The 22866-nt window shown below is 53.9% G+C and overlaps 3 protein-coding genes across 7 annotated transcripts; 2 read left to right on the top strand and 1 right to left on the bottom strand.

The window, feature by feature from the left end:
* The first annotated feature begins 70 nt into the window (after nt 1-70).
* On the top strand, nt 71-5739 carry ZBTB48 (zinc finger and BTB domain containing 48). 5 transcript variants are annotated; one of them, XM_089534536.1, is made up of 12 exons: nt 71-134; nt 513-693; nt 1047-1730; nt 2394-2680; nt 2990-3101; nt 3259-3351; nt 3618-3704; nt 4174-4328; nt 4421-4557; nt 4723-4887; nt 5143-5231; nt 5396-5739. In XM_089534536.1, the coding sequence occupies exons 3-12, from the start codon at nt 1053-1055 to the stop codon at nt 5681-5683; spliced, it is 2091 nt and encodes a 696-aa protein (XP_089390662.1). In that variant the 5' UTR covers nt 71-134; nt 513-693; nt 1047-1052; the 3' UTR covers nt 5684-5739. The 5 variants fall into 5 exon arrangements, with proteins under 5 accessions (XP_089390662.1, XP_089390661.1, XP_089390664.1 ...); XM_089534535.1 differs by having other exon boundaries at nt 81-170; nt 1050-1730; XM_089534538.1 differs by having other exon boundaries at nt 81-170; nt 4723-4755.
* A 2501-nt stretch (nt 5740-8240) lies between these two features.
* LOC149307863 (kelch-like protein 21) lies at nt 8241-14424 on the bottom strand. Its single transcript, XM_089534539.1, has 4 exons — nt 13317-14424; nt 12186-12591; nt 9451-9523; nt 8241-8648 (listed from the first exon to the last, which is right to left on the bottom strand). The coding sequence occupies exons 1-4, from the start codon at nt 14407-14409 to the stop codon at nt 8337-8339; spliced, it is 1884 nt and encodes a 627-aa protein (XP_089390665.1). The 5' UTR covers nt 14410-14424; the 3' UTR covers nt 8241-8336.
* A 2024-nt stretch (nt 14425-16448) lies between these two features.
* On the top strand, nt 16449-22495 carry LOC149307862 (PHD finger protein 13-like). The gene is made up of 4 exons (XM_089534543.1): nt 16449-16765; nt 17503-17604; nt 20493-21078; nt 21579-22495. The coding sequence occupies exons 1-4, from the start codon at nt 16583-16585 to the stop codon at nt 21803-21805; spliced, it is 1098 nt and encodes a 365-aa protein (XP_089390669.1). The 5' UTR covers nt 16449-16582; the 3' UTR covers nt 21806-22495.
* Nucleotides 22496-22866: the final 371 nt, after the last annotated feature.

The following is a 22866-nucleotide window of genomic DNA, read 5'->3' as shown; positions in this document are numbered from 1 at the left end:
AGCCCCGCCCCCCTCATTAGCATATCCCCACCCTTGAGAGCCCTCCTTCCCTCCCTCTTCCCCGCCGCGCTGACGTCACGCGCCCTGCGTCGGCCCAAGATGGCGGCGCTTTGGTTCCCCTCCTCTCCCTAAAGGTGGCAGAGAAGGAAAAGGGCGGAAAAGGAGGCGAGGTGGGCGGGCAGGGGCCCTGCGGACCCCCAGCTGGGCCTTTTCATCCCCAAATTGGGGCTGGAGCGGAGGAAGAGGGTGGTCTCCCCTTTAGATCTCTTTATTTGGGGGGGGGGGCAGAAAGAGGGTGGGATCCCCAAAACTGCCCCAGAAACATCTGTCAAAATGAGGTTTACCTCAACCAGATGTGCATTTAGATGTAATTTGGTTATTTAACCAGACATCTCACTGACTGGCTGCCAAAGCAATTGGAGATTTAATAAGTAAATGGTGATTTAATGATTAATGTTAATGATGATATAGTCTAATGATTACTCACCCATTGCCTTGCTTGTCCATTGTAGCAGCAGCAGAGACACCGACTGAGGCAGCCGCCTCATTGACGGAGGACCATCCCTTTCGGCACAGAAAAGGCTAGAAGGAAAGAAGGAAAAGGAGGAGGCAGAGGAGGAGAGACTTCTGCAGCGGAGGCTGTCCTTGGACTCAACAGCTTTCCAAGAGAGAGAAAGAGGTCCCTTTTCGCAGGTGCGGAGGAGACCTGAAGGTTGTGGCAGCTTTGGGACTAAGGCTGCATCCACACTGGAGAAATAACCTGGTTTGGCACCGCTTTAACTGCCTCCCTGGCTAAAGGCTATGGAATTCTGGGAGTTGGAGTTTGTTGTGGGCGCTGCTTTCTTTGGGTTTGTCTCATAGGTGCTGCAAGATCCCAGTTCCATCCAGGCTTTACTTGGATTCCTTAGGAAGGGTCTGTGGGGCTTCCTCCCCCTGACTCCAGCCCCAAGGAGTGGGGTTCAGGTTTAGGTGCACAGAAGCTGAGCCCCTCTTCCAGAGATTTCTAGTCACTCCCTGCTCTCTCTCATTCTCTCTCTGTCTTGCAGCAGAGCATGGAAGGCTCCTTTGTCCAGCACAGCGTGCGAGTCCTGCAGGAGCTCAACAAGCAGCGGGAGACCGGGCAGTACTGCGATGCCACCCTGGCAGTGGGCAGCCGGGTCTTCAAGGCCCACTGGAGCGTGCTGGCCTGCTGCAGCTCCTTCTTCCAGAGCCTGTACGACGGCGCTTCCAGCAAAATCATCCTCCCAGAGACCTTTCTGGAGATCTTTGCGCTCCTCCTCGACTTCTTCTACACGGGGCACTTGGACGTCACCCCAGAGAACTGGGAGAAGCTCCTGGAGGCCGCCAGGGAGCTCTGCATCCCTGAGGCGGTTCAGCTGTGCCAGGAGTTCAAGCCTGCGTGCTTGGATGACAGCGGTCAGGACCGCCAGGACAACGAAGGCAGTGTCTGTGCCGCAGTTGTGGCGGATGCCCACGGAGAGCTGGCTCCCGATGCTGCCGCACCCCCCGCTGACCTGGTCCCGGAACGCAGCCGGAGCCCCTGCCTCCAAGGGAGCCCCGAAGCCCAGGGCCAAGGGGAGAGCCCCCGCCTCCTCCGGGGAAGGCTGGGAAGGGCTCCCAAAACAAACGCACTGAGCAATGCAGGTGAAGTAAAGGGCACCCCGGAGTGTCAGGAACTAAAAAGGCCATTGAAAAGAGAAGTCGCCGAGGACCTGGGCGCCAGTCACGAGGTGGCGTGTGGAGTCATGTGCTGCTAGGGATTGCCTTTGTCCCCCTCAAACCCATGTCCTGCTAGAGAAAGACGGTGCCTTAGAGGGACAGGAAAACAGACAGAAGCAGCCAGAGGAGGGATCTGCTTGTCCATGAATGGCCACAGGGAAGATGGGGAGCAATTCACTGAGAGGGCTGTGTTCCTGTTGCAGGGAGGTGGGGATTTGGGGGGGAAGCTCTGAGGCTATTGCTTGTTCCACAGCTGTGGGTCATTGAGGATGCCCTTTCACATTGCCCACAGCTTCCCACAGAGCAGCTGCACTGTGCAGAAGATTCTGGGACACTCAGTTGCCAGATAGAGAAGGTGCCATGTTCTGGAAGGAATTCAGTTCTCCCTCGCAGGTCTGGACACAAAGGCCGATGTCTTCTTAGTGGCACACAAGGGCAGAAGTCAGACTTATGCCTGAGAATGTCTGTTTTTGATCATTGTGGGAGTTGGCACTCCCTTCCTCTGCAAAGACCAAGGCACCCCAAATTTACTGTAGGGTCTCTACAGCACTTGACCCCTTTTTAAAAAGAACCAACATAGTTAACCAAATAATTGGGAGAGTTGTAATTAACACAATCATTGCCTCTTTCTTTCGCTTGTACTAGACTGATATTATGCTTTGTTTTTCCCAAAGGAAATGCAGGAGGCTCCGGGTTCAAATGGCATCCCTGCTGAAGAGGAGGGGGCTGGAAGAGGGAAGAAAGAAACTGATGAGGATTACGTCCCTGGGAGGAAGAGCATCAGGACCAAAAGGAGGACTCCCTTAGCCAGGAAGCCCACTGCTAGCTCCAAGGCAGCAGGAAACAACGACACACTGGAAGCCGGGCTGCTGAGAAACCGCAGGGGCACCACTGACCCTGTCGAGTGCCCCACCTGCCACAAGTCATTTCTTAGCAAATACTATCTCAAAGTGCATAACAGGTAAGTTCTTGCCAATGAAGTATCAAAAGAAGGGTTTTTACCATTTTAAATAAAAGGCATTACATCCAGCTGGTAAGGCATTGTGTAGTTTCTCTATGTAAGAAGCTTAAGAAGCTGCAGAGATGCAAAACTCTTAAGTTCCATCCAAGCATCTCTGGAAGTGACAGCCAGCTAGGTAACGTAACAGGCATTCTTCACACTCAGCTGGCTCTCTGTGTGCTCTTCAAAACGAGTTCCTCTTGAGTAGCTTTATGGCCCCTGCCGTTTCCACCGTGGGCTAAGCAAACCTGCCTCTTTTCTTCCGGACAGGAAACACACCGGCGAGAAGCCCTTTGAGTGCTCCAAGTGCGGGAAGTGCTACTTTCGGAAGGAGAACTTGCTGGAGCACGAGGCCAGGAACTGCATGAACCGCTCAGAGCAGGTGCCAGTGGGGCGTCTGACCTGGGTTCCCCTGTAGGTCCCTCCTGGGAATTGGCCCCACTTCTCTTCCTAGGAGACAGATAAGAAGGGAGGATATCTCCTTCCCTCCCTCCCTTCTTTCCATCTTCTCTTGCTGCCCTGTGTCTGTTCCCTTCCAGGTTTTCCCCTGCTCCGTTTGCCAAGAGGTGTTTAAGAAGCGGGTGGAGCTGCGGCTGCACATGGTCACCCACACGGGAGAAATGCCTTACAAGGTCAGCCTGCCTTGCCCTTGAGCATCACTGGAGGGTGGGAGTGGGACACGGAAGGTGACAAGCTTGGGAAACGAGTGCTCTGTCTGACAGTTAACATGCATTGGATAGTTAAAAAACAATGTGGAAATGTTAAGTTAAAGCGGATGTTCAGTTTCTAGTTCTTTTTAAAATCTGCAGCTGTTCCTCTTTTCCTTCCTGCATCTCCAAAAGAAAGAATAGGTATCCCTGGTTGGACTGTTGCTCACTTGTGGTTTTTGTATCCCTAGTGCTCTTCTTGTGCCCAGCAATTCATGCAGAAGAAGGACCTACAGAGCCACTTGATAAAACACCACGGAGCCCCTAAGCCCCACGCGGTAAGCCAGCTCCTGGGGAAAGTGGGGCTGCAGAGGGGGTTCCCAACTGCTTCCAGGCCTCCCCAAGCTTTTATTTGATACCAAAAAAATAAAATAAAAAATGATCCCCATCTCTGGGGTAGGATAAGTCTCAGTGGCATTGTGTGGATTCAGTAGGCGGTTTGCAGCAGAGGAAAGGGTTGCAGTTTTTGAGGCGCTAGGTTCCAGCATCCCCAGCACATGATAGAAATGAGACCATAGGTAGCAAATTCTTCTGCCCAGGGTACACCAAGACAATGCAGCTGAAAGATAGCTCCCAGGGTTAAATTGTGCAGAACGAAACAGGAAAGAGCTGCACAGGTGTGCCCCATATCCCATCCAGATAGCGACTCTCTTGGAGAAAGAGCAGGGCTGCGTCAGTGGGGTGCAAAGTGGGCCACTCCTTCTTGGGTTGTGCTTCTTCCTCACATGAATCTTCCTCCCCTGCCAGTGCTCTGCGTGCTCCAAGTGTTTCCTCTCCCGGATGGAGCTCTACCTCCATGAGGCCTTCAAGCACCGTGGAGAAAAGCTCTTTGTCTGCGAGGAATGCGGCCACCGGGCCTCCAGCCGCAATGGCTTGCAGATGCATGTCAAAGCCAAGCACAGGTGAGGCAGAGGGACCATCACCTGGCGCATCCTGTTTGGGGTGGTCCCTGCCAGCTTTTCTCATGTATGCCTGCTTCTCTGTCCCCTGCCAGGAACGAGCGGCCCTATGTGTGTGAGTTCTGCCAGCACGCCTTCACCCAGAAGGCCAATCTGAACATGCACCTCCGGACCCACACTGGGGAGAAGCCCTTCCAGTGCCACCTCTGTGGCAAGACCTTCCGCACCCAAGGTAGGAGCACTGTGCGCGGAAGAGGCTGAGGGTGGGCACCCAGCCAAATAGCGAGATGGGAAGGGTGGCATCCTTTGGACGCTAAAGAAGTGGATGAGACACCGCATTTGTCCAAGAAGGCCCTTCCTCCTGCTTGATCAGTTTGTTTTCTTCCCCAATCAACAGCAAGCCTGGATAAACACAACCGGACCCACACAGGTGAGCGGCCCTTTAGCTGCGAGTTCTGCGAACAGAGGTTCACCGAGAGGGGCCCGCTCCTGCGGCACGTGGCCAGCCGGCACCAGGAAGGCAGGCCCCACTATTGCCAGATCTGCGGGAAAACCTTCAAAGGTAATGTGGCTGGAGGCAAGGCTGCAGGCTCTGCTTGGGCCAGGAACGGGTCCCTTGCCAAAACAGGAAGATAATGGAGAAAGACAGATGTGCCCCACCCCTGGGAACTGTGTGGATGAGTGTACCACGAGGACATCTAGAAGGTCCCTCTATTTGATGCCACAGTGGTGGGACATGAGGAAGTCCTCACAGTTGGTGGCAGAGACAGGGATACACACAGCCCTCTTAACAGGCACCTTGCTTTCCCCTCCCCAGCGGTGGAGCAGCTGCGCGTTCATGTCCGGAGGCACAAGGGAGTGAGGAAGTTTGAGTGTACGGAATGTGGCTACAAATTCACACGGCAGGTAGGGCATGGCAGGGAATAACCCCATGTCTGCCCCTGCGTGCTTTCTGGCGTTCCAAGGGGTGGATGGGTGAAAAATGGTGAAGGAGGCACTGCCCTGCCCTCGCCCTCCTTCAGTTCTGTGCCTTCAGGCGCCTCAGCCCTTTCCCTCTTGCTCTCCCAAAGGCCCACCTGCGGCGCCACATGGAGATCCACGACCGGGTGGAAAACTACAACCCCCGCCAGAGGAAGCTGCGCAACCTGATCATCGAGGACGAGAAGGCTGTGGGGGCAGCTTTGCAGCCCCTCCAGGCACTGGGGGAAGAGGAGGAAGAGGAAATGGTGGGCTCCGCGGAGGTTATTGTGGAGTCACTTGCCCAAGACTCCCTCGGTCAGGAGCTCCCCCAACAGAGACTCTGTCCCAACGAGGGTTTGGCCCCTCCGGAAGTCATCATTACCATCCCAGAGGACTGAGTGATATGGCACTTGTCCTCTGTCAAAAGCCCCCTTCCCCAATAAAAAAAGAAAAACCAAGAGCTTTCCAGGTTGTTGTGGTCTGTCTGTGATTGCAGCCACATGGCATGTATAGTGGCACCCTGGGAGGGAAGAAGGGATGAGAGGTGACTGGTTGGGCACATGTATTTCTCACTCCTCCTGAGAGTTAGGGCAGCCCAAAAGTGGGTGGGTGGACTAGGAATGTGACCCTGACTCCCAGAAAAATCCTATTCCAGCACTCAAACCACAGCAACATGTTGGTGCCCATCAAGCCCTTATCTGTTCTCAAGAGAAAGGTGTTTTGTAGGAATTCCAGTTATAGAATCAGCAGCCTACTGGTTTTCAACCTTTAGTACTCTACTGTGTTAGTGACACGAATGCATGAAGTTCCTTTGTGCACAGGGCGCATGTGTGTGTGTGGAGGTGTATTCTCTTGCCCTCACACTCCCTCCAAAAACCTCCATCCACCAGATGTTGAACCTCATGAGGAGCCCTGACTGATTGACGCTTCCAGGGGAAGGAAAAAGTGGGCACACACCATTTCAGAGCTTACCCTCCTTTCTTACCCAGCTGAGCTGCTCCACGGTCCGAATGGCCTCTCCTTGCCCCTTCCTCACCAGCAACAGTAGCAAGACTGAAGTCCCAAGCATCAGCAGAGCAGGAATTCAAGAGCCGCTGCTGTGGAAAACCATCCGAAATGCCGCATCCTCACTTTCACGGTGAAGCTTTGGGGCAGAACAATGACAGAGGAAAGAAGCCTTTCTGTCCTCCTCGCAACATCTCGGAAGCAAGCAAAGTCTCTGTAACACACTTTTATTTAACACTTGATTTCCAAGTTCTAAAAAGATTAGGGGGAGGGGGATTTAAAAATATAATGCTTTTGCTTTAGTAAATATTACAGTACAGTAATTAAGGCTGAACACACAGCTATCTACATTAGAAGGTAAATAAATTAAAAAAGCTGTTCATCTGGGGTTGAGTGACTCCCAAAATGATCACAGATTTGGCACTGAGTATGACCCCCTCTCTCCAAAAACGATGCTACTTGTTGAACAGCCCAGCGCAAAACACTTCATTCTTAACATCTTAAGTGGTATGGAAAACAAGTTGTTGGCAGCAGCAGCAGCAACTCCAGTGTCTGTAAACAAGGACAGCAGGGCCTTCCTTCCCAGAGGGCAGAGGATTTGGGATTTCAGCCACAGAGAAGTGGTTGGCACAAGGCATGGCCTGTGGGTGGTGAAGCCATGGCTATTTGCTGCTGTGTATTTTTAAAATGGGACTTGGGAAATTTAATATTGTCATCTTGGAGAAACACTCCTAAGACCTGGCAGATCTGAGGAAGCAGCGCTGGGTTGAGTTTAAGGAAAAATAAAAAGTTAAGCCGCAAAGACTTTGGCAAGGAAGATAGAAGGCAACAATGTTCTCCCAGGAAGTTTCATTCACTGACTCAAAAATAACACTTCTGTCAAACTAAAGGCACCCAAACCATTTGGGATGTTTAGACCCACAGCAATGTCCATGAACACAGAGCTCTTCTGTAAATCACACCATGGCAACTTCTGTTTGCATATTGAGGCCTAAACCCTGTCTATAGCACACCCATTGAACCAATGAGGTTTGCCTGAGTGTTGATTCACTCTTCAAAAACTGATTCCATGGATTTTCCCTAGCTAAGACTAAGACACACAATTCCAGTCCAAATGTCTTCTTTGCAACAATTTCATCTTCTCTTTCTCCAAGGCCCGGAACAGACTAGCTTATCACATACTGTTTGCAATACTATGTTAAGGCTTAACTTAAACGTAGGTGTTCTGGACTTCAACTCCTAGATGTTCCAGCCAGGAATTTGGGGAGCTGAAGTCCAAAACACCTGGAGGACTAGTGCTCTGTGCTGCAATGGGAATGGGGCGCTTCAGTGCAGATACAACACACAGGCAATGGGAGGATAAGAGGGCCAATTTGGCTGCAATTCACACTGGCAATGGGTGTTGGAGTAGATGGAGACCCCTCTGACTCCTATGATCCTATGCCCCTTCTTTCCTGCCTCTTCTGCCAAGCCATGCAGCACTCAAAGTTAGCCAGACAGTCAGAGAGGAGAGATAGGGCACACCCTTTAAAGACCTCAAATAGGACTTCTATGATTCCTTCTGCTTATAGAAAGCAGGTAACAGCCACAATTCTTGAAGCTTTTAAAGACCGGGTTGTGTGCGTGTACTTATGTGTGTGCATCCTTGTAGAACAAATGGCAGCATGAGAGACCGAACATACGCAACCTCTGAGAAAGCAATACCAGCAGCCCCGTGACTTTCACACTTGCGCAATGGCCTAACATGATTCCAACAACCGCTGGATCCATGAGCCAGAGGGATCCCAATGTTCTCATAAGGCAGATGCTGTCGGGCAAGAGCTTCTGGGGTTCCCACTCTGAAGGGAAGAGCTGGGCTCCCAGATCCTATCCCTTTCCCACCACTTCCCAGTTAGGGTATGCTGTCCCCCTCTCTGGCCACACAGAGAAACTGTTTTGTGGCGAGATTGCCCTCTTCACTGGCCATGCCAAGTCTTTGCCCAACCTCCAGAAGCTCTGTCAGAGTGATGGCAAACCCTTGGGGTGAGCGGAGGCCCTTTCCTCCTGTTAGCGCAACTCGTTCAGATTCCGGCTGTGCAGGTTCTGGTGGCGCTGGCGGCTGAGGCTGGGGCCATTGTCCAAGAGGGTCTCCTCTTCCTCTTCCTCCTCGTCCTCCTCCAGGCTCTCAGGCATGAACTGCCGGAAGATGCTGACACTGCTGTGCCAGAAGACTGGCTCTGGAAGCTGTGCAGCCACGCTCCACTTGCGTGTCTCCGGGTCATACGACTCCACCATCCCCGAGAGTTCAAAGGTGTTATCGTAGCCGCCAGAGACGTAGAGCTTCCCACCCAGAACAGCCAGACTGCCCCCAACGTGCACCTGGGGGAAGGGTGGAAGAAATAAGGATGATGATGATGATGAAACATCCTTGCTCAGCCTTGGAAACCCACTGGGTAATCTTGCGCAAATCATACTCTCTCAGCCTCAGAGGAAGGCACTGGCATGACCTCCTCTGAAGAAATATGGACAAGGAAGGTTAACAGTATGTTTGCCATGACTTGAAGGTACATAAAAAACAAACAAACCCAGGGTGGTTTGTGTGTAGGACTAATGCTCCAGGAGACCATGGCGAACCTACTCTGAAGAAATTTGGCCAAGAAAACCAAGCTGTCACAGTCTGATCGCCAGACTGGGGCCCCACGAGATCAATGTTAGAATCCCAGATTAGCTGGGGAAACACTCTCTCAGCCTCAAGGGAAGGCCAGGTTGGCAAAGCTCCCCTGAATAAATCTTGCCTAGAAAACCCTAAGAGAACATCACTCTAACTCAGGGTTCACTTGAAAGCACATAGAAATAACAGCAATAATAATGTCTTAAAAGTGATGGATGTAAACATTTCTCTTTCTTGATCTTTTCAATGGATTCTGTTTTAATGTTTAAACTGCCTTGGATCCTACATTGGGGAAAGACATTATCTCATTTAATTCTTAAATAAATTAAAACTTTTCAAGAAACTGGGGTCACTCAGTACTGTTTGCTGGATGCATTTGACAACATTCAACCTCATTTCCAGCCTTAGACTAAGTTCCTCCCTATTCAAAGTGCCAAAAGGGCACACACAGGTGCATACCATGCTAGTGTTTTTGGAATTAGTGTGTTTTTCAAAAGAGAAGAGGTTTACCTGGAGCATTGGGGGGATCTTGTCCCATTCATTCTTGGCTGGGTTGTATACATCTACTTCAGCCGAGTCGTCTCTGCAGAGGGAAAGCAAAGAAAGAGCCAACTATAAATATATGGGCGCATCTCTTTTCCATCATGGGATGGCACTTTGCTTCATGCCCAACAGGATCCAAACCAGCCAGGCCTCCGCTTTGTGTCCTGTGGCCTTTGGTACCAAAGATGGCCCCAATGCTTCCCCCATTGGCAGTCTAGGGGAAAGGAAAGGGATTTTACTCTGCAGCATCCAAGGGAAATACAAGGTAAGGAGAGATTGTTGCCATCAGGCATACCAAAGAAAATCTCACCCAAAGCACTCAGGTTTTCTCACATCTCCCTCCTTGCCACTTGCCAGTTGTGGGCTGCCAATCACCCAATATTAATACACCTCAGCTATACTGATGAACTGGAATGTATCCAGGAGGGTGACCAAGACCATCATATGTCTGGAAAGCAAGCTTTACGAGGAACAACTTGGGGAGCTGGGTATGTTTAGCCCGGAGAAAAGAAGACTGAGAGGCAACATGATACATCTATCTTGAAATATCATGCAGAAAATGAAGCAAGCTTGTTTTCTGCGGCTCCAGAGACTAGTATATGAACCAGTGGGTTCAAATGAAAAGAAAAGAGATTCTACCTAAACATTAGGAAGGACTTCTTTGCTCTCCTTTGGAGGTCTTTAAACAGAGACTGGATGAGCATCTCTCAGGAGTGCCTTAGTGGTGGATCCCTGCATGGCTGAATGGGGTTGGAATAGATGGCCCTTGAGTATCCCTTCCTACTCTATGATTCTGTGAAATCTCCAGGGTTTGCAGCAAGCCTTTCCCTCCTCCTTGCTTCTTGTCATGCAAAGGCCAGCTTGACAGCAGCAGGTGAGGAAGGCAGGAGGCTGGCTAGCAAAGAAACACACTTTGCTGACCCTGAGTTGCACAGAGAAAGCCTCTCGTTGCCAGCAAAACTGCTGCAAGCTCACAGCTGACATTAAACCCGAGACACAAGAACCTTCCTCCAAAGCCGTTTCCCCTTAATCCTTCCTGCTCCCATCTCGTATTGCTGCATTTCACCAACTGGTTCTACTGGGCAGATCTCTGAAAGCAAACCTGGGCATCTACACAGTAAAAGAGTCAAGGAAATTGGCGTTCAAACTAGTTTCGAGGCAAGTTTGAAGAGCCACGTCTCCTTCCTATAGAGTTATGGGATTTGTCATTTTGGGAGGTACTTAGGAGTCTAAGCTCTGAGGTCATACAATTCAGAGGAGTACATTGGAGAATGCCTAGACTACGTAATGCAGAATCCCCTAAGATGCAACCAGGGCAGTTAATGTGGCATTAAACTGTTGCAACTGTGCAGTACAGACACATGCTTGGGGACAACAGAAGGAGAGGCTTGCAGATCTTCCCTGCTCTTTTGTTGCAAGCAGGGACTTTGGAAGGACTGAAACATTTGCTGCCCTCCTCTCGGTCTCCTTCTCCAGAGCTTGCAAAGCTGCTCTGGGGCTGGTGCAGGAATTTGAAATATTTCCCAAAGCTCACCAGCAGCTCCAACTGCAAGCAGCTGCTCCTTTTCACAGGGGTGCAGGCAAAGGAGGATGCCCAACATTCAAGCTGACCCAAAACCCTCACATGGAAACCTGAAACAGACTTCTGGTTCCTTCTGGGTCTGATCCTGGGGTGGTTTTTCAGCCCCAAATCCAGAAACAGAACTATTCTCCCCTGCTGTTGCCCCACTGCACTTGGAGGCTTCCCAATGCAGAACCATTCCTGGGTAAATCCACCAACAGGGCCTTAACACCATGCTCAGGCCCTAAAGCCTCCACAGGAGTGAGGATCTGACTGCAGCAAATGGACAGAGATGGAGCCCAAATCTCCACTGGAAAAGCTGCAGCTGACCCCCAACCTCCATCCCTCTCTCTGAAAGTCAAGCTGAAAAGCAACAACTTTCAGGACTATTTTCAGCTGCCTCTCTGGGTCACGCGCTCCGACTGAAGGACTCCGAGGGCCTCCCAAGCCCTCCTTCCTTTCAGATAAGAAGAAGGTGGGTTGCAACCTCCCTCTTGGCCAAGGTCAGGGAGTCCTGCCTCCTCTTCTTCCTCCTTTCCGAGGATATTTTGCAAAGAGCCAGCCCAGCTCCTTGCCTGCCTCAAAAGTAATCTGAGCCTGTGGAAGCGTCCAGCAAATTGTTATTCAGAGGGGAGAGGAGTTATTATTATCTGCTATTAAAATATTTATGTCCAGTCCCATCTCTTAAGAAGTCTGGGCAGCTTACAATCAATTTGGTTTCAACCATTTAAAATCACAAGCAAAAAGACATTTAAAATGCATGCTAAACAACTCAATTGGAAAACAAGACAGAATTTGGAGAAAGGGGAATTGCAAAGTCAAGCAGAGGTGGTTTTCACTGTTGGGGCTGAGCTTCCGTGTAAAGTGGGGGACAATCATAGAATTGTAGAGCTGGAAGAGACCGCCAGGGCCATCCAGTTCAACCCCATTCTGCCATGCAGGAAATCTCCACCAGTCAGTCTGCTCTAGATGTCAGCCCCAACCTCAGATACGTTAGACTAAAAACCAGGCAGTGGATCCTTTGCCCAGATTCACCACATGCCTTCCAGGGTGTTTCCTGCTGCCCCTGCTCAGTGGGGATGGTTTATTTGTTGCAACAAGTTCCAAACCCACAGGAGCACAACAAGCGCCTCTCTTTTACCTGACAAAGTACATCAGCCCACTGAGGGTGACTGTCTTGGGTGCAAAGGACCAGGGCGGCAGCTGCCCACAGTTGACAAGCGACCACAAGTCCAGCTCCGGGTCGTAGCACTGCATGACCATGGTCTCCTTCCCGGCCAGGGACCCCGTGGCATAGAGCTTCCCCCGGCAGGCGGTGGTGGAGCAGTTATCCATGGGGTAGGGCATGGGCTGGAGCGACTCCCAGGCGTCCAGCGTGTGGTCGTAGCGCTCTGTGCTGTCCGAGGCCACAACGTAGAGAAGGCCGTCCACCACCGCTGAGCTGTGGTACTCCCGGGCCTTCAGCATGGGCGAGACCTCCGTCCACTCATTCACGCCCGAGTTGTAGCGCCAGACGCAGTCGTACAGACGGGAGCCGTCGGAGCCACCTGCACGGGGAACAAGGGGGCACCCGGTCAGTCCAGGGCACGTGGGTCTGCGTGTGCGCAAAGATTTAGCCAAACTGCCAAAGTGGATGAGACTTGGGTCCCATCAGAGCTCATTCTGTGTATGCGAATATTCCAAAATCGGAAAGAAAAGGAAAGGCCCAAAGGCCAAACGCTTCTGGTCCCAAGCATTTTAGGGAGGGAGAGAGAGTCAACCTGGGCCTTCATGTTCAGCTAGCAATAAAATTGAATGCAAGAGAGTCCGTTAAAAGGAATAAGCAGTTGACGCTGGTGTTGTTCATCACCCCGATAACCCCCCCCCAGACACACACACTTTTTGGAGAGGCATGAGGCACCCTTCGCCATTGAAGCCCCTGGTCCTTCCTTTGGGATATTTTTCATGCCCTCCCCAGTAGTTCTGGCTCCTGGCTGCAAGTCAGGCGGCTTGGCAGGTTCTTTATGGGAGTGGAGGCGCTGGCAGACAGAGGCCTGGCGGGAGAAAGGCCCCGTGGCCCAGGGGGGCGGCAGGGACCCCCTTTGGCCCCTCCGGGCTGTTTCTGGGGGTGCCCCAAGGGCCCTTAGCCTGGCAAAAGGCTGGAAGCCCTGCAGCGGGGGGCCAGGGGCGGTGGGGGGTTCTAGGGCAGTTATCCAGCAAGCCCTCCCTCCCTCCCTCCCCAGAAGCCTCCCCAAGGTGGCCCTCCCTCCTGGGGCCCAAGGGGGAGCCCTACCGGTCAGGTAGAGGTCGTTGCCGCGGGCGGCGGCGGCGTAGCCCCCCTGCAGGGCCTCGGGCAGCTCGGCCAGGCTCCTCCACTGGCGGCTGCGGGGCAGGAGGCAGTCGAGGGCCAGCAGCTCGTCGCAGTGTCGGTCGCAGCCGCCCAGGCAGAGCAGCACCTCGGCCAGCCCCGTGGAGGGCCGGGGCCGGAGGCGGGGGCAGGGCCCGCGGTCGTGGCGGTCCAGGCGGCCGTCCTGGAAGAGGCGGGCCTCGGCCACCAGGCGCAGGCAGGCCGGCGAGCGGGCCACCAGCGGCTCCCCTTCCACGCGGGCCAGCAGCGCGAAGCGGCGGACGAAGGGCAGCCGGACGTGGGCCAGCAGCTGGGGCAGCAGCGGCGCCCGGGAGGCCGGGTCTGCGCGGAGCCAGCGGAGGGCCAGGCCCAGGGCGGCCTCCTCCTTGGCCACGCGGAGCCCGTCGTCGCCCAGGTAGCCGGCCAGCCGGGAGAGCGGCAGCGCCATCAGCGCCCGACCCAGGCCCCCGGCCTCCTGCTCCAGCTCCTCCTCCTCCCGGGCGGCGTGGCGGAGGACGCAGCGGCGGGCGGCGCGGGCCAGAGCCGGGCAGGCGAAGGCCTCGGCGAAGTCCTGGGCCTCCAGCGCCAGCGAGGGCTCCAGCCGCTCGGCCAGCCAGGCCCCGCACAGCGCCTTCACCGCCGGGAACTGCAGCAGGTCGGCCGTCCGCAGCAGCCGCTCGGCCAGCGGGCCCCGGGCCTCCTGCTCCTCGGCCTCCTGGCCCTCGTCGTCCAGGGCCAGGGCCTCCCTCTGGCCCGAGTAGGCGAAGTCCAGCAGGCGGCCCAGGCACTCGGCCTCCACCCCGTGCAGCCGCACCCGCCGCGCCCGGGACTCCCGCAGGCCCCCCGCGAACATGGCCCGGAAGTAGCCCGAGGCCGCCGCCAGCACCGCCCGGTGCGCCCCGAACTCCCCGCCGCCCTCCGAGACCAGCGTCACGTCCAGCAGGGCCCCCTCCGCCCGCAGCCCCGCCAGGCCCCGCAGCAGACCGCAGGCGTGCCGGGGAGAAGGGCCCCCGCCCTCCGAAGAAGAAGCAGCAGCCATGCCGCCCCAGGGAGGCCCGGAGAGCCCCGGCCCAGGCACCCCGCCGACGCCGCCTCGGCCTCTGGCTGCTCCTGGTCTCCTCCTCCTCCTCCTCCGCCCCAGGAGCCAGGGCCCGCCTCCCTCTCCTGCTCCTCCGCCTCCCGCCAAGAGAAGAAGGGACTTAAGGGGGAAAGAGAAGAGCAGGAGAGGCCCAGCCCCCTTCGGCTGCCGCCCTGCAGGAACTCTCCAGCAAAGCGGGCCCTGGAGAGATGGCTGGCCCCCGAGCAGCAGCAGCAGCAGCAGCAGCCCCGCCGCCCCGGCCCCGGAGGCCCTGGCTCCCTCGGGCCCTGATCTCCCTGAAAGACTCCCGGAGAGGAGGAGGGCCAGAAACAAGAACCCCAACCAGAAGGGTCATTCTCATTCTTCTTTGGAGGGAAAAGATGGGAAGGCGCATGCTGCCAACCTCTTCCTTTCAATGGCCCCAAGGCGGCTGCCAGACCTCCCCAGGAGTGGCACAAGAAAGGCGAAGGTGCTCCCGTCGCCCCGGAGGGATCATGCAAGGGCTGGGCAGCGGGGGAAGAAGAAGAGAGGACGAGGCCAAGGCAGCCCTTCCAGATGGCATCAGGACAAAGAGATGGGCCCCAGAGCAGACCAAGGCTGCTCCTTCTTTCCCTGGCAGCCAAGAGGCCGCCAGGGATGCCAGGGAAGGTGGAGGGAAGGGCAGAGGAGGCGGGGGGCTGTGGAGGCTCCCCCTGAGCTGAGCTCAGCGCAAAGGCAGCCCCAACAACAACAACAACAACAACAACAGCCACAAGCCATGCCCCCGCTCCACTCGGCCACAGGATCCCCAGCCCCGCAAAACATGACAAGAAGCCAAACCTGGAATCAAAGGAACTCGAAGGGCCCCCGAGGAAGGCCCAGGCCCAGGCCCTCTGGGCCCTCCACCGGAGTGGCACCCGGAGCAACTAGCCCCAGAGCTGCAAATAGCAGTGTCTCCTTGTTGCAGGGAAAAGGCAGAAAGAGCTTGGGTTGCTGCAAGGAACTGGTTCTTCCTCGTCCCTCACTTATGGCAAGTTCCAGCTCCCTTCTTCCTAGGAACCTGGGAGCCACATCTGGCTGCCTTTAGTCACCAGCCACGGCTTACCCAAGCCTGGCAGAGGAGCCAAGGCCGCCGCTCTTCCTTGGCAGGACCCCAAGGGGCCACAAGAGGCCAGGGGGGTGCTTCCCTGCCTGAGGACCACTGCCCCCCCCGCAACACCCTCTTTGGTGGGCTTTGGGGGTTACTGCACTTTGCTCTATGGCCAACATAGCTATTCATAATAACAACGCGGAAGGAAATGAAAGCCAACTAAAAGGGAGCAATAAGGGAAGAGCCTCCTTAATAAGAGCCGACTGTGGGGCTGGGATTTGGGAAGGTGAGAAGCAGAGGAAAGCCAATGGAGGGGCGCTGGGCAGAGGCCCCAGGATGGGAAGCCTGTGCCAGGCCCAAGGCCAAGGGGCCAAAGGCAGGGAGCAGGAAGGACAGCTGCTGCTTCGGGGGAATAGGTTCTTAGGGAAGGTCATCCCAGGCTCAGTCTGGAGGCCAGGGTTCGAATCCCCGCTTGGCCATGGAACCTCTCGGCCTCTTCAGGAGAAGGCCATGGCAACCCCCCTCTGAACAAACCTTGCCAAGAAAACCCCAGGACAGCTTTGCCATAAGTGGGAAATGGCTTGAAGGCAGCCAGCAACAAAGACCTGACCTCCACTGAGGGGCCTTGTGCCAGTCACACACTCTCAGCCCCGGAAAACCCCAGGATAGATTTGCCTCAGGAGCTCATTCGCTGGAAACGAAGGCACAACAGCAAGCAGTAAATACTAATAGTACTACGTAATACTAAATGAGAGCCAGCATGGTGTAGTGGTTTGAGTGCTGGGCTACAACTCTGGAGGCCAGGGTTCAGGGCGATCTTGGGCAAGTGGCACACTCTCTCAGCCTCTCCCTCTGAACAAATCTTGCTAGGAAAAACCCAGGGTAGACTCCCCTTAGGATCTCATTAGTCGGAAACGAAAGCACCCAACAACAACAAGATGATGATGATGATGATGATGAGAGAGCAAAGAGACTCCAACGCCCGGCACGCCGTGTGGCCAGCCGTCTCGGCAGAGGACTACGTTTCCCAGCGCTCCCTGCGCAGAAAGCTTTGGAGGGGGAGGGATGGGCTCCTCTCCCTCTTGGCCGAAGGGGAGGGGCTGGGAGGCTGGGTCTCCCTCCCTCTGTCCCTCCCCCACCCCCACCCCTCTGGGGAACAGGGAGCCTTCCTCCTCCTCTCCTCCTCCTCCTCTTCCTCCCTTCGCAGCCATGGACTCAGACTCTTGTGCCTCCCCAGGGCCCCCAGAGGTAAGTGGGCTCCCCAGAGGGAGGAGGAGGAGGAGGAAGAGGGACCCCCATCTGCCCCCCTCCCCTTGGGTCTCTGCCTGACTTTTCCTGGGGGGGGGCACATGGAGGATATTGAGGGGCTCTCCCTGGGGAGGAGGCGTGTCCACTGCCCCCCAAGTAGGGCTTGAAAAAGAGGGGGAGGGGAGGAAGAAGGGGATCCTTTTTTGTCTTTTAACCCCCCCCCAACTCCAGCCGCCCCTCAGGAAAGGCTTCTTGGTCCTCTGCAAGCAAGGGGTCTTCTCTCCATGGGGGGATCTCCTCCCTGCCCCACACCCACCTAAAGAGGGGGCTTGGCTTCTCTGTTGTGGCTCTGAGGGCAGTGAAGGGGATGGAATCCACCAAGCCCCCCCCCGAAAGAGCCTCCCCTGCTTTTCCTGGACCCAGAGGGGACCCCGGAGAGCCCCACCCAGCCCCCTTCTGGAGCTCCAAGAGCCTTGTCCTCCTCGCCCACTTTGGGGTCACTGGGGGGGGGAAACCGCTTGGGGAGCCCTTCCTCCCAAGGCAGAGCCTCTCCAGGAAGGACCCTCCGTTTCCCCAAGAGAGCCAGTTCAAGGGGGGGGGGGGACTGGGGACGGAGGAGGGTCCTTGCAGGGGTCTCTCTGCCCCCCATGAAAACTTGCCCGCTCCTCTTCTGCCCCCTCCCTCCCCTCCCTGGCACCCAGTGCCCCTCTTGGGCATCTCTTATCTTTCTTGTGCAGGATTTCCCTCCAGGCTCCAAGCGACGCCGGACGGTGGAGGACTTCAACAAGTTCTGCACCTTCGTCTTGGCCTACGCCGGATACATCCCTTCCCCACAAGAGGTACGGGGGGGGGCACCGGGGGGGGCCTTGCGGGGAGCCTCTGGGAACCATAGGCAGCAAGGGGTTGGAAGACAAAGACCCCAGAGGATGGAGTTGGGGGGATGATGCCCAGTGCGGCAGAGGGTCAAAAGGCCCATCGGTGCCCTTTCCTGTCCCCATTGTGAAGGAGCTGAATAGGCACCACTTGGGTGCATCCGAAACAAAGGAACGCCTACAGCCATCCTTTAAAATGTTCTCTTTCCAAACCATTGCCCCGGGTGAAATACAGCCCTGTCCAAACACCATTGGACTGCTGCTCCCAGAATTCCTCACCCTTGACCACAGAACCACTGGGAACTGCAGTCCAAGCCCAACTCGCCAGACCCAGTTTGTGCGGCTTCCATTTGGTTCTGGACAGACAGAACTCCCCCAATGACTAACAACAAAGAACAGCAGTGACTGTGGGTGGATGCGGATTGTTGGTCCTAACGACAGGAGACCCACTGAATCAGTGGGGCTTACCTGGGTGTCGACGTCCCCCTCAGCAGGTGCTTCAGTGGGGATTTGGGCTCCGTATGAGGAGTTGTAGCCCCGTTGCTACAAAATAATGATAAAAATAGTGTGTCACCATTATCCCCATTTCTCCCCTGCCTTCTTCCCTCCCATGAGCGCCAGGTGCTTCTCTCTCCCTCCTCTGCTTTGCAGCAACCCTGCAAGGTAGAGCAGCCCACGACAGGCAGAGTCTTCCAGACTCAAACCTTACACTTTAGAATCATAGAGTTGGAAGAGACCAAGGGCCGTGATCCAGTCCAACCCCCTTCTGCCATGCAGGAAATCCAAATCAAAGCATCCCCATTGACAGATGGCCATCCAGCCTCTGTTTAAAGACCTCCAAGGAGGGAGATTCCACTACACTCCAAGGAAGGAGTTTGTTCCACTGTCGAACAGCCCTTACTCTCAGGAAGTTCCTCCTAATGTTTAGCTGGAATCTCTTTTCCTGGAGCTTGCATCCATTGCTCCATTGTGTCCTATTCTCTGGAGCAGCAAACAAGCTTGCTCCCTCCTCAATATGACATCCCTTCAGATACTTAAACAGGGCTATCATATCACCTCTTAATCTTCTTTTCTCCAAGCTAAACAGGCCCAGCTCCCTAAGTCTTTCTTCATAGGGCTTCATGGTTTCCAGAACCTTCACCATTTTATTTGTCCTCCTTTGGACCCATGGCTCTAGTTTCTCAATGTCCTTTTTTAATTGTTTTGCCTAGACCTGGACAGAATATTATTCCAGGTGGGGCCTGACCAAAGCAGAATAGAGTGGCGCTATTACTTCCCTTGATCTAGACACTATACTTCTATTGATGCAGCCTAAAATCGCATTGGCCTTGCTAGCTGCTGCATCGCACTGTTGACTCATGTTCAACTTGTGGACTACTTGGACTCCCAGATCCCTTTCACATGTAGTTTTATTCAGCCAGGTGTCACCCATCCTATATCTGTGCATTTCATTTTTCTGCCTTAAGTGCAGTACCTTACATTTCTCCCTGTTGAAGTTCATTTTGTTAGCTTTGGCCCAGCTTTGATCCTGTCCTCTGGGGTATTGGCTATTCCTCCTGATTTGGTGTCATCTGCAAATGTGATAAGTATGCTCCCAATTCTGTAATCCAAGTCATTGATAAAGATGTTGAATAACACTGGGCCCAGGACAAGGCCCCAATGGACACTCCTCTGGTCACTTCTCTCCAGGCTGAAAAGGAGCCATTGTTGAGCACCCTTTGGGTTTGGCCAGTCAACCAATTACAGATCCATTTAACAGTTACTTTGTCTAGCCCACATTTTACAAGCTTGTTTGCAAGAATATCATGGGAAACCTTGTCAAAGGCCTTACTGAAATCAAGATCTACTACATCCACAGCATTCCTTTCATCTACCAAGATAGCCATTTTATCAAAGAACGAGATAAGGTTTGTCTGGCATGACTTCTTTCTCTGAAACCCATGTTGACTTTTTGTGATTGTGGCATTGCCTTCTAGATGTTCACAGACTCTCTGTTTAATGATCTGATCCAGAATCTTTCCTGGGATTGATCTCAGACTAACTGGAGGATCATTGTTGGGATCCCCCTTTCCCCCCTTTTTTGAAGATGGGGACAACGTTTGCCCTCCTCCATTCTGCTGGGATTTCTCCTGTTCTCCAGGAGTTCTCAAAGACTATTATTGCCATTGGCTCCGATATTACATTTTCCAGTTCTTTTAGTACCCTTGGATGTAGTTCATTTGGTCTTGGAGACTTAAATTCATTTAGATTAACAAGTTATTCCTCTACTATCTCTTTACTTATTCTGTGCTGAAATTCCTCTTTTCTGTCCTCTGCTCCATTATCCTCAGGTTGAGCATCCTTTGCCTTTTCTGAGCAGACTGAGGCAAAGAAGGTCTTGAGTAATTCTGCCTTTTCTCTGTCTTCTGTTAGCATTTTGCCATCTTCTCCCCGCAGTGGCCCAACCGTTTCCTTCTTCTTCTTTTTGCTACGGACATATCCAAAAAAGCCCTTTTTGTTGTTCTTAACCTCTCTAGCAAGCCTGAGTTCATTCTGCGCTTTAGCTTTTCTGACTTTACCCATACATGTGCTTGCTGTTTCTTTGAATTCCTCTTTGGTGATTTCCCTTTTCCATTTCTTCCATTTCTTATACATGTTTGTGGCCCAGGATTCCTGTTTCCTAGTCCGAGTCTCTGGCCATGGATGGAGGTTGTCCCTGAAAAATTGTCCTTTTCCAATTTCGATAGGCTGGGTTTCTCTTATGCCTCCCTTGCCCTCCATACTCTGCATTTGGGGCTTACTATTTTAGCACTAGGGGTTACTTGGCTGGTATCCCATGAGTGAATGCCTGTCTCCCCGCTTGTGTGACTTGGCAGGACCCCTCCTCCTGGAGCACCCCCAGCCCCCCAAACAGCACAGGGGGCACCGTCGACAGCGACAGCGGGGAATTCCGCTACGGCCACCTCCCCTCGGCCACCTCCCGGCCTGGGATGCCCCGGAAGAGCTTCAGCCAGCTCAAGCATGGCAGGTCCTTCTCCTCCTCCTCCTCCTTCTACCCATGGACCAAGAAGCCCAGCAGGTTCCTGGCAGAAAGGAAGAAAACTGAGATAGTCCGGAAGAAGAGGAGGGTGATGCAGAGGGAAACAGCTGCCCCTCTGCCAGGGGTGTCATACCGGGAGGAGGAGGACAAAGAAGAGGATGAGCTGCTACTGGAAGGATCGAGGCCCTACGGGGAGCAGCCGACCAGCCCCTCTTCGGAAGGGGACACCCAGTCCTCCTCGGGGCACTACTCCGCCTGGGATTCGGACACCCCCTCCAATGCCTCTTACCCACAGATGGCACCGGCCGAGCAGAGCCTGGTCCAGAGGGTGGGGAAACGCACAATCATTCGTCAGGGCAAGCAGGTGGTCTTCCGTGACGAGGATGGCAGCAGTGATGACGAAGACATCATGGTGGACTCTGGTAGGTCATTCCTGTAGACTAACAAAAATTACTGTAGAAAGTTTTGATGCAAAACATCCAGAGTATATGGTGCTTGGGGGGGAACGCCGCATATTTAATTTCCATAGAAATAAGTAAACACATGTCTCACTCACCATGTATAGGGGGAGAAGGCAACCCACCATTATGGTGTTGCTGAAAGGAGGAGGTTTCCTTTGCCACCTCAGAAGGCAGAACAGGAGGGGGAGGAGGAAGAAACTGGAATCTTGCTGCTGTTTGGAGGAAAATGCTTCCTTTGCTTGCTTAGAAGGGGATGTGCAATGAAGAAATTGGAATATTAGAGCTGGCAGAAGGAGATTCCTCTGCTTGACTAGCTGCAGGGGATAATATTGGATGCAGGGCAGGGTATAAATATTTTCATACATAGTTGAACAAGTAGGTGAATCAAGCAAGCAGATGGTTTCTGTCGCACTCTCACCTAATGCATCTCTCTTCACTGGCCCTTCCTCCTTCATCTGTAGATGATGACTCCTGGGATCTGGTGACCTGCTTCTGCCTGAAGCCCTTTGCCGGGCGGCCCATGATCGAGTGCCGGGAGTGCCACACCTGGATCCACCTCTCCTGCGCCAAGATCCGCAAATCCAATGTCCCTGAAGTCTACATCTGCCAGAAATGCCGTGACTCTAAGTTTGACATCCGGCGCTCCAATCGCTCCCGGATGGGCTCCCGACGCCGCTTCCTGGACTAGCCAGACCTTCCCCAAGTGTGTGAGACACACACGTAAACATACATATAAGCCAAACCCCAGACTGGACTTGCAAAACGAGAGGCTCACGGATGGTGTTGGTGGTGGAGAAGCAGAACTGGACGCTGAGGGCCCAGACAGCCTCTGGAAGAGAGCCAGCCCTGTGCCCCACTACCCAAGTGAGGGAGGCGGGGAAGGCAGAGAGGGGCCTGAGGTTCTGCCCGTCTCCTTCAAAATCTTCTTTTCTCCCAGTAGAAAAGCAGGGAGGGATTAGCAGGCTTCCCTACTAAGGGAAGGGAGTTCAGAGATGGGAACAGCCTGAGGTGTGTTTGCACTCTTGTACCATGGAAGCTCTGGGCTATCCTGGAATCACATGATGGAGGAAGGAGACCGGCCCTATTAGATGGTTTAGGGGCAGAAGATCAGGATCGTGCTCCATTTGGACCCAAGTTCCCATCCTGGCGAGCTGTGTTTGGAGGGCAGGGAAGAAGCAGAGGGGTCTTTCAAAACAGAGGGATGGCAGCCGAGTGCAGGAAGAAAGGAGGGCTCAGACTCAGGCTGCATTTATGTCATAGATGACAAGGGGAAGGAAAATGGGGGACGTATTTAACGCAAACAGATTCCGTCCCAGAAAGTGTTTGTGCACTCAAGCGTGCAACACTGCCCTTGCAAGGATCCAACAGTGGTGTTTTGCACTTTCTTTTCTGTGAGAGAGATAGGGAAAAACCTCTGGTTGTCCCAGGAACATGCAAATGCCCAGTTGTTGGATCAGTAAGGAGAGGGAAAACACAAAAGGAGAAGTTGAAGTACTCCATGCTGGAGTCTGGGCAGGGAGAGACCTTTGGACACTTCATATGAGATGACAGAGAATGTCCCAAAATGGAGGGGCACTCAAGAGGAAGGAGGTATGGAACCTCCCCATTTTAACTGCTTACCCCTAGGCAATGGGGCAGATGTTATCTTTCATTGTCTCCTTCTGTTGTTGTGCTCATAACACCTCCATCCATTTTACAGAAAGGGTGTACATTTGACATGATTTCTGAGGTGGTTCTGACTGGGGGATC

Source organism: Sceloporus occidentalis, unplaced genomic scaffold, assembly GCF_023333645.1.
Source record: "Sceloporus occidentalis isolate IW3139 unplaced genomic scaffold, rSceOcc1.0.p SCAF_8, whole genome shotgun sequence".
In the NCBI taxonomy this organism is placed as follows: domain Eukaryota; kingdom Metazoa; phylum Chordata; class Lepidosauria; order Squamata; family Phrynosomatidae; genus Sceloporus; species Sceloporus occidentalis.
The sequence above is the reverse complement of the archived record's forward strand: the minus strand, read 5'-3'. Positions and strand labels throughout refer to the sequence as shown.

Bases quoted from the DNA above. Each gene is read 5' to 3' on its own strand.
- LOC149307862 (XM_089534543.1), top strand. From the start codon at position 16,583: ATGGGCTCCTCTCCCTCTTGGCCGAAGGGGAGGGGCTGGGAGGCTGGG. The intron at 17,605-20,492 runs GTACGGGGGGGG...GTGACTTGGCAG, and splicing joins ACATCCCTTCCCCACAAGAG to GACCCCTCCTCCTGGAGCAC. The intron at 21,079-21,578 runs GTAGGTCATTCC...CTTCATCTGTAG, and splicing joins AGACATCATGGTGGACTCTG to ATGATGACTCCTGGGATCTG.
- ZBTB48 (XM_089534536.1), top strand. From the start codon at position 1,053: ATGGAAGGCTCCTTTGTCCAGCACAGCGTGCGAGTCCTGCAGGAGCTC. The intron at 4,329-4,420 runs GTGAGGCAGAGG...GTCCCCTGCCAG, and splicing joins CATGTCAAAGCCAAGCACAG to GAACGAGCGGCCCTATGTGT. The intron at 4,558-4,722 runs GTAGGAGCACTG...CCCAATCAACAG, and splicing joins CAAGACCTTCCGCACCCAAG to CAAGCCTGGATAAACACAAC.
- LOC149307863 (XM_089534539.1), bottom strand. From the start codon at position 14,409: ATGGCTGCTGCTTCTTCTTCGGAGGGCGGGGGCCCTTCTCCCCGGCAC. The intron at 12,592-13,316 runs GTAGGGCTCCCC...TTCCCCGTGCAG, and splicing joins CAACGACCTCTACCTGACCG to GTGGCTCCGACGGCTCCCGT. The intron at 8,649-9,450 runs GTAAACCTCTTC...CCCTTCCCCCAG, and splicing joins AGATCCCCCCAATGCTCCAG to GTGCACGTTGGGGGCAGTCT.